Here is a 9,932-nt window from a genome sequence, read left to right as displayed (position 1 = left end):
TGTTTTAATGAAATGATTTATGAGGTCAAAATGATTGCAGTAATGCAATCTACATTACCATAGTCCCCAAAGCCTCAATAACACGAATAAGGAGCAACAAAAGAATGCTGTCATCTGATTTTTTCTCAAGCAAGTATCTGCAATTCCAGTGGACAAATAATTATGTGGGAAAAAATAAATACGGAAACACGATGAAAGGTAAGCTGAGAAAGTAACTATTTACTTGCAGGCGACGTGGATAATATTAGCAGCCTTTTCACGCAATCCAGTGTTACCAACAATTGAACCTGTTGCTCCAGCAATCAAAAAAGGCGGATTTTCCACTTTCCCATTTTTAAAAGACGGTATAAAAATAGGCAAACATGACAAAACACCTTGTAATGAAGAATCGAGCCTCTCTGGACACGAATGCAGCTCCGAAATGAGTTTCTGAACTGAAATTTAGTTGAACTCGTGCGTGCCCGCACGTCCCGCGGACACGAATGCAGCTCCGAAAAACTGGGCCCCCGTGAGGTCTGTTTTTGCACTCGTTTTTAGTGAATCTGCCCTTGTTTTTTTCTGGTCGTTTTTGCTTGTTTTTTTCACTGCGCCCCTCGCCTAGGCGCACGCCTTTTGCGCCTGACCACCGTTTTTACAGAAAAAGCCCATTTTTGCGCCTAGGCTACCACCAGGCGCTATTGGCTCGCTTTGCTACGCCCGAGCGCCTAGGCGCGCGCCTTTTGCGCTTTTGACAACTACGTCACGATTAATTCTTCCATGTGCCCGGTATGTACGACGTCTCTGTTTCTGGGCTTGGTTCAACTGAATGTGAGAGATGTGAAGGGCGTCCACATCCAACCCTTTGACCTACACAATATATAAAAACAAACATAAATTCAGCAGTTTAATAATTTCAAAATAACAACAATATTTTCAAATGAATGTACTCACCTCTGCGTTATTCTCAGCATTTTTGTGCAAATCAAGGATAAACTTCGCAGACTTTGCAGGCCAACGTGCTTGACCATTAGAATGATGGTTTTTTGCATGTGCAGTACGCCCAACTCCGCGACAAAAACAGGTAAATGGGATGGCTTGCTTATGAGCCAAAACATCTTCCAAGTATCTCTTATCCTTGATTAAAGGCAACTTACGGATAGCATGGGCTGTTTCACGGGTATTCTGAAAAACACAATAACTATATCTCAGACAAACAAACATACCAAGATCAATATGTTCTTGAATACCGGATCAAAACTGGTCATATGGTGTGACACAAAACAAAAGTAATGTTATTGAGTTCTAAATAAAGTGATTTAAGAGGTTATATGAGTTATTAGAGACCAACTCATACGTAAATGAACTGAAAATTCCACCTTTTAATAATAAATATAAGAATTTCCTCAACTCATATGTCTTCATTTGAAAAAAATAAACCAAAATAGATTACACCAAACAGTAAACAAAGTACAACATTTAACTTCTTGATAAAAAAAAAGGATACCAACCATTTCTAGACAACAAGCTTATCAATAACTTAATGATATAGCAACTCATCTAGCAAGAACAATGCAACATTTAACTTCTTGATAAAAAAAACAAAAAGAATGATTTCTAATATACAAACAAGAACAAAATTAAGTGTAAAATGGATCTTACCCTTGGAAAAAACAGGGGACTGGCCACTCAAGTGCTCCAAAACCTAATAACAAACAATTAATCAAAACAACAACAATAATTAGTCGTTATTCGTAACAATCACACCTAATTACATTACAAATAAAAATAACACAATCAGAGAGTGAGAGAATAGACCTTGAGAAGACATTTTAAAAGGCCGAATCTCACCAGACAGGGGTTGTTTGTGGACGTATTGTCTTGGTATTCTTCATCACCGGAGTCAATTGCTTGTTGTTGCTATGAAAGTATGAACAAACAGATTCGTTCAACACTGATAAATGTAAATCAACACAGAATTAGAAGAATACCTTATGTCGTCGTCGCCTGAGGTTCTAGCGGAACCCTAATTTTTCACATTTCCTACGCCGTTAAGTTCAAATCAACAATTTACACATCAAACACCACAAGCAGCCGCTGCCAGAGTCATGATGGTGGCGGTTCTTACCAAAACCCTAATCGTTGGCATGTGATTGAGTCGCCAGAGAGAGAGAGAGAAGGTTGATGAAAAGATCTGGTGAGATGTGAGTTGTGAGAGAGATGAGAGAGAAGGAAGGGGAAAGGTGGATCCGTGTGAAAACAAAATCATCCGTCAGATCACGATCCGTGTGAAGAATTGGAAAGAAAATGGACGGCTAATGATGGATCCGGGTGAAGGGTAAAAGTTTTGTGTTTGTTGGTGCTTTAAGTCTTGTACATTGTGCTTTGAGTATGTTTTAAGTACATTTTCTATTACCAATCTTATCCTTCGGATATGCTTTTTAAAGTATTATAGATATATATATGTATGTTTATATATAAGTGTATATATATATATATATATATATATATATATATATATATATATATATATATATATATATATATATATATATATATATATATATATATATATATATGGGGAAGGTTCAAGTGAAAACTACTTTTATCGCGAAAACTCGAAAACTAACTAAAAAAACTTAAAAAACATACCAATTTTTTTACAATTTTTTTTATTAAAAATCGTTATATATAAAAAAATATTTTTTCAAAAAAAAAAAATTTGTAATGCACGTGTGTAATAATACACATGTGCACTACAATTTTTTTTTTTGAAAACAAGTTTTTGATACACAAAAACTAGCAAAAATTGGTAAAAAAAATTTTGGTATGTTTTTAGGCTTTTTTAGTTAGTTTTCGGGTTTTCACTTTAACTAGTGGTTTTTAATTGAACCTTCCCCATATATATATATATAGGATAATGATCGGTTAGGAGCCACTCTTTATTGCGAGAACCACGAGAACCAATGTGAACACAACCAAAAATACCTAAAAACACACAATTTTTTATTTTTTAAATAAAAATCTCTACTTTTCGTTTAAAAAAAATCGAGTAACAATTATGGATGCACATGTGCATATGTATCAATTCTTTGACAAATTTCGTAATACATTACCAGTATTAGACAATTGCACTTTCAATTACACTACCATCCGTAATACAATACTTTTTACGTTACCAATATTATAAATGCACATGCACATCTATATGTATGAACATGATATAACGTGTTTTTGGTACACTACTTTGAATACACTTTCCTTTTCATCTATCATATCATCCATAATACACTACCATTACCTCCTACTATCCATAATAAACTACCATTACCTCCTACTATCCATAATACACTACCATTACCAATATGTATAATATTTTTCACTTTATGCACATGTGTATCAACACCCTTCATACCATACCAAACAACATATTACATTATAAAGTGACAAATATAACCAAACCATCAACCACTAGATACAATTAACCAAAAACATGTATTGACCTACTTCATCATTCAAGATCACAAACTTTTTGTAACAAAACATGTTATATCATGTTCATACATATAGATGCACATGTGCATTTTATATATTACTAATGTAAAAAGTAGTGTTTTACGGATGATAGTGTAAATGAAAGTGCAACTGTCTAATACTGGTAATTCATTACAGAATATGTCAAAGAAATGATACATATGCACATGTACATTGATAATTGTTACTCAAATTTTTTTTGGTAACGAAAAATAGTGATTTTTATTTATAAATTAATAAAAAAAATTTTGTGTTTTTTAGGTATTTTAAGTTTTTTTTTGTGTTCACATTGTTTCTCATGGTTGTCACACCCCGATATTTCCACGTATTACCAGTGGGCCCGGTGGGGAGTATCGTTACGTAGTTGATATCATCATAGTCAAACAACACAAATTATAAATGCACAGCGGAAACAAAAGATAGATTTATTTCAACTAAATAAATTGTAATATTAAGTATCACAAAACAGTTGAAACAGATCCACAGGCGGATCAAATAAAAAGAAAACTGTTCAACAGACTTTGACATCTAGAGCTTGCGAGACTTGATTATTGATGCCTGGAGTAGCCAGCCTATTACGTATAGTACCTGCACTTAGCCTTTTTGGAACAATACGTCAGTTTACACTGGTAAATACAACTTAACTGACTCATTTTGAAAAGAGTTTGAAAATTAATTTGAATGCACTTAGGCAAAAATATTTTTATAACTTGGGACAATTATTTAAAATAATCTTGTATACAGTTTTACTTATTTGTCGTCCGTCAGGGCCGGTTTGTAGGGCCGGACAAGATTAACTGACACGCCACAGGTATAATGCCCACAAGGTTATTTCCTTTAAGTGGATTACCAGTTTTTACATAATGCATCTGTTAGGTGTACGCCTACACCACGTGCTCAGGTCGTGGCCATTTCTTAGAATGATGCCAAGGATATCCGGGACATGGTCATTTAACCCCCAAGGGCCATACACGAAATAATACATATTAAACGGGTCATGAAAATACATTAATCACAATCCGATTTAAATGACTACACACCCGACCAAGCGGTACTTGTATAGTACCGTATCCCAAGCCCGTATAGGGAAAATAAGTTAAGAGTATTTACCTGAGCAAAGTATAAATCAAATACAGCAAGTGCATGTAGCTTTTACTAGGCTCCTAATCTGGAACGAAGGTTTTTAATAACCTATTAGAATCCTAATGGGTCTTTAATTAAGCTTAGACTTAGACCGGTTAGTTTTTAAAAGGAAGATATGGTTCAAACGCATGATTAAGCGAAGACCGGTTTAGAATGTGGTTTTGACCCAACAAGCTTGTATACTTGTTTAATGTGGGTAAACTAAACACATTCTGGATTTTGAGATGAAAATGATATGGTTTGACCCGTTTCGGCTATTATATGCAAACTAGTTACATAAGCCGATCCGAACGCGAAAAGTGCGTAACGGGTAACCAAAAGAGTCATATACAGGTTTCCCAAGTTAATATGCCTTAAATATGTTGTGACATCAGTAAGATATCTTCTATTATTCCCCATATGAATTTAAACTCAAATTATGTCCCGAAAGGGCATTTTGGTCATTTAAAAAGGTTATAAAAGAGTTTAAATATAATTATGAGTTTCGGGTCTGATGTAATCAGTAAAAATACTTAATTTACTAAGTTATATCAGTAGGGTATAACCTATATGTGAATTTTTATCATTTCTAACCATACTATGCACCGAAGGGGCATTTTGGTAATTTCACCTTAGGTTTAAAGGTCAAATTTTGAAATTTGAGTTTAAAACTTTTTGCTTACTACTAAAGTATAAAAATTTACTCAAAACATCAGTAGGTATCAAGCCTTATATATCTAGAATGGTCTTAATACATACTATGCGCTTAAAGTGCGTAAAAAGGCGATTTTAGGCGATTTTCGGGTTTTATAAGAAAAGCTGATATTTTTATTATTGTAGAAGGCTTAAAATATTCTATTTATCATATTGGATTAGTAGAAAAAGGTTTGGTATCAAAAGGATTGGTAAAACTCATTTTATAGCCTAAAAGGGTAAAACCGACAACTATCGAATTAAGCTTAGAACTCTAGGTTATGGTCAGCCTAAAAATAAATAAAAATCTCTAAAAATCCCAAAATATTATTGTACATCAGTGGGTAAAAAGTTTGGTATTAAAATTTGGGTTTAGATAGGCTATATGCTAATTACGCCATTTAATTACTAAAAAGTTTTCTAATTACGCTATTGAACGTAACTCTTAATCTAGACCTCAAACTGATGTCAAATTCTAGGTACAAGTTTATAAATCAGTACCTAAGGTTTCTACTCTTTTACATTTTCAAACTTCACGTTTTAAGGTCATAAGGGCATAATAGTCGACATTTAGGCATTTAACGGAAATATACATATGAATCGGATAACTAATGAACCAAGTTGTATAATCACAGAGGGTTATACTTATATGAAACCTGGTCCTAATAAGGCTCTAAGACATTTCTAAACTATGCTCTAACGGGTCAGAACTGAAAGTCAAAGCAAAAGTCTACTTTTGCGACTTTCGGTTCCGAACCGAGCTTAAACTGAAAATTGTCGAGTTGAACATGTTTAGACATGTTCTTACATTAATTACCAAGTTATATTAATGACAAAACAGGTTGCATAGCTTCTACATTGCTAATTATACATTAATTTGAAAATTAGCTTTCTGTTGACTTTTTAATATTAACATTGACTCGACAATTGACCTAGTTAGAATGGGAATCAGAGGGTGCCCTTTTAAGGGTTTATTACCCACATAATTACCAACTCATAGGTACTTTCAATTTGAAATTTGACTGGACAAATTAAGATTAATGAGGAAGTCAAATCTTAATTACGACGGTTTGACTTTAGGCTAATTAACTAAGCAAAACTAAATTAAGTAAGGTTAATGACACTTACCAAGGTCCTATGCACGACTAAAGATCACTAGGAAGGGTGCTTGAGCTCCAGGTACCTCCAGAAACCAAGTTGTGAAGTTTCAAGTGAATGAGTAATTGAACAAGTGAGCTCATGGCCCTTTATATAGGTTTTCTAGAGTTCTAAGATCATTCCAACCAAGTCTATGAATGTTCCCTGATCATTACAAGTGTCCCTAGGCCCTTAAAAACCATCTGGGCACCTTAGGCAACTAATAGGTTTTCTAAATCTGTGCAACTTGCTGGAACAGGCACCTGCCAAGTTTTTCTGCAACTGGGCACCTTCGGCGCCCCGCGTAAGGATCCCTTGAGGGCTTACGCGCCCGGTATGGCTCCTCCATCCGGTTTCCAAGTTTTCCATAATTGCACTTTTGGCCCCTGGTCCTTCCAAACTTGATTTTAACATGGTTTCTTGCACTTTTAACCCCCAAACTTGAATTTTAAGGCCCCAAGTCATAAACCAACTTTGTTAAGTCCCCGATTATTCATACGATCACCGAAAAGTCTTAAATTTCAACGTTGATGCTTTTAAACCCTCGTATACGAATTTTGTCATAACTTTCTCATACTTTATCGAAACCTTGTGAAATTTTTATCACTTATTCTTGTGAGTATAATTAATCATTACAAAGCTTCGGCTTTGCTAAAAGGTCACTCAGAGGTATACTTTAAACATGTTGACACCTTTAACCCCTGTAGTTTGTAATTCCTCACTTTCTTTCACAATTAGCTTCGTATGCTCCATGATTTATTCGTTTAAGGGTATAAACATCATGTAGGGTTATTGAAAGATATATTTATTCATTGTTGACACTTTGAATCCTTTTACACACATAGATTCCTTGTTTGTCAACATTAGTCCCTCTAGATCAATCCTTTACACGTTTTAAGTCCATGACACGTGTTAATATAATATTGAACATGAATTTTCGAGGTTTTACATCCTCACCCCCTTAAAAGAAATCTCGCCCTCGAGATTTACTGAAATAAATGAGGGTACTTTTCTTTCATTGTGGTTTCTACCTCCCACGTGTACTCGGGACCTCTGTGGGCATCCCATTTAACTTTTACAATAGGCACATGCTTCCTTCAAATCTTCTTTACCTGTCGATCCTAAATCGACAAAGGTTTTTCCACAAATTTCAAGCTCTCATCTATGTGCACATTTGTATGTGGTATGACTAGCGATTCATCTGCTAGACATTTCTTTAGATTGCAGATGTGGAATACATTGTGAATACCACTAAGCTCTTCAGGTAAGTTTAACTTATAAGCCACTGTTCCTACACATTCGATGATCTCGAATGGTCCTATATACCTTGGGCTTAACTTACCTTTCTTACCAAATCGCATCACTCCCTTCCAGGGTGATACTTTAAGACGAACTTTATCACCAACCTCAAACTTTAGAGGTTTTCGCCTTTTATCAGCATAACTCTTCTGCCTATTCCTGGCAGCTTTCAGGCGATCACGAATCTGGATAATCTTGTCCGTCGTTTCAAGGACTATATTCGGTCCTAATAACTGAGCTTCTCCTACTTATGCCCAACAAATAGGCGTTCTACACTTCCTACCATATAATGCCTCAAAAGGCGCAGCCTGAATGCTTGTATGTTAGCTGTTATTATAGGAGAACTCGATCAATGGCAGGTGGTTATCCCAATTACCACCTAAGTCAATCACACATGCACGAAGCATGTCTTCCAAAGTTTGGATGGTACGCTCACTCTGCCCGTCCGTCTGAGGATGGTAAGCCGTACTAAAATTTAAGTGCGTGCCCAAAGATTGTTGGAAACTTTTCCAAAAATGTGATGTGTATCTGGTATCTTTGTCCAAGATAATAGATACTGGTACGCCATGAAGAGCTACAATCTTATCTACATACAATTGGGCTAACATGTCGGAGCTATAAGTCTCCTTAATGGGTAGGAAATGTGCTGACTTAGTCAGTCTATCTACTATCACCCATATAGTATCATTTCCTTTCTTTGTCTTTGGCAACTTGGTGATGAAATCCATTGTCACCATCTCCTACTTCCATGTGGGAAGTTCAGGCTGTTGTAGCAAACCTGACGGCTTTTGATGTTCAGCTTTAACTTGCGCGCACGTCAAACATTTAGCTACATAGGCAACTATAGACTTCTTCAAGCCTATCCACCAATAATTTGCCTTCAGATCCTGGTACATCTTATCAGCTCCAGGATGAACGGAATATTTAGAACTGTGGGCTTCCTGGAGGATAACATCCCGAAGTCCTCCATAAACTGGAACCCATATTCGTCCATTTTACCTTAGGATTCCGTCCTTGCCAAAGGTTAGCTGTTCTTCAGTTACTCCTAACTTTTCATCAGGATAGTTAGCTTCTAGTACAGCTTCCTTCTGCGCAGCTAACAACCTTTCATTCAAACTATTCCTTATCTCAATGCTCTTGGCATAGATTCTTATAGGCTTCACTCTCTCCTTCCTACTTAAGGCATCGGCGACTACAGTCGCCTTGCCTGGATGGTATCTTATCTCACAATCATAATCATTCAAAGTTTCCATCCATCGTCTTTGCCTCATGTTTAAGTCCTTCTGATTGAACAGATGTTGAAGGCTCTTGTAATCAGAATAGATCACGCACTTGGTTCCATACAAGTAATGCCTCCACAGTTTCAGTGCAAATACAACGGCACCCAGCTCCAAGTCATGGGTGGTGTAGTTCTTCTCGTGCACTTTTAACTGGCGTGAAGCATAGGCAATGACCTTGCCTTTCTGAATAAGCACACATCCCATCCCGGTATGTGATGCATCACAATATACTACAAACTCATCAATTCCATCTGGCAATGTCAATACAGGAGCATTGCTCAGCTTCTGCTTCAAAATATTGAAAGATTCTTGCTGCTTAGGCCCCCATTCAAACCTGCTATTCTTGCGGGTGAGTAAAGTCAGGGGTGCCGCAATTCTTGAGAAGTTTTCAATAAATCGCCTATAATATCCTGCCAGTCCTAGAAAGCTGCGAATCTCCGTAGGCGTCTTCGGCTCTTGCCAGTTCATGACAGCTTCAACCTTAGCGGGATCTACTTGGATACCACGCTCACTGACAACATGTCCAAGAAATTGGACTTCACGAAGCCAAAATTCACATTTTGAAAATTTGGTATAAAGCTTTTCTTGGTGAAGCAGTTTCAGAATGCAACGGAGGTGCTTCTCATGGTCAGCTTGACTCTTTGAGTAAATGAGAATGTCATCGATGAAGACGATAGAAAATTTGTCCAAGTAAGGCTTGCATACATGATTCATGAGATCCATGAACGCTGCTGGTGCATTAGTGAGCCCAAAAGGCATCACTAGGAACTCGTAATGACCATAACGAGTCCTAAACGCAGTCTTGTGCACATCTTCATCTTTAACCTTCAATTGATGATAACCTGACCTCAAGTCAATCTTAGAAAAGTAGCTTGCCCCATGCAATTGATC

The 9,932-nt window shown here is 36.4% G+C and overlaps 1 protein-coding gene across 1 annotated transcript; it reads right to left on the bottom strand.

Annotated features, from left to right (window-relative positions):
- Nucleotides 1-690: 690 nt before the first annotated feature.
- LOC110929269 (60S ribosomal protein L17-2-like) lies at nucleotides 691-1,807 on the bottom strand. Its single transcript, XM_035988121.1, has 4 exons — nucleotides 1,795-1,807; nucleotides 1,639-1,681; nucleotides 931-1,177; nucleotides 691-846 (listed from the first exon to the last, which is right to left on the bottom strand). Exons 1-4 carry the CDS (start codon nucleotides 1,805-1,807, stop codon nucleotides 691-693), a joined length of 459 nt encoding a protein of 152 aa, XP_035844014.1.
- Between the last annotated feature and the right edge of the window lie 8,125 nt (nucleotides 1,808-9,932).

The sequence above is a fragment of the Helianthus annuus genome, chromosome 3 (assembly GCF_002127325.2).
Source record: "Helianthus annuus cultivar XRQ/B chromosome 3, HanXRQr2.0-SUNRISE, whole genome shotgun sequence".
Taxonomy (NCBI): domain Eukaryota; kingdom Viridiplantae; phylum Streptophyta; class Magnoliopsida; order Asterales; family Asteraceae; genus Helianthus; species Helianthus annuus.
This window is presented reverse-complemented; position numbering and strand designations above follow the sequence as displayed.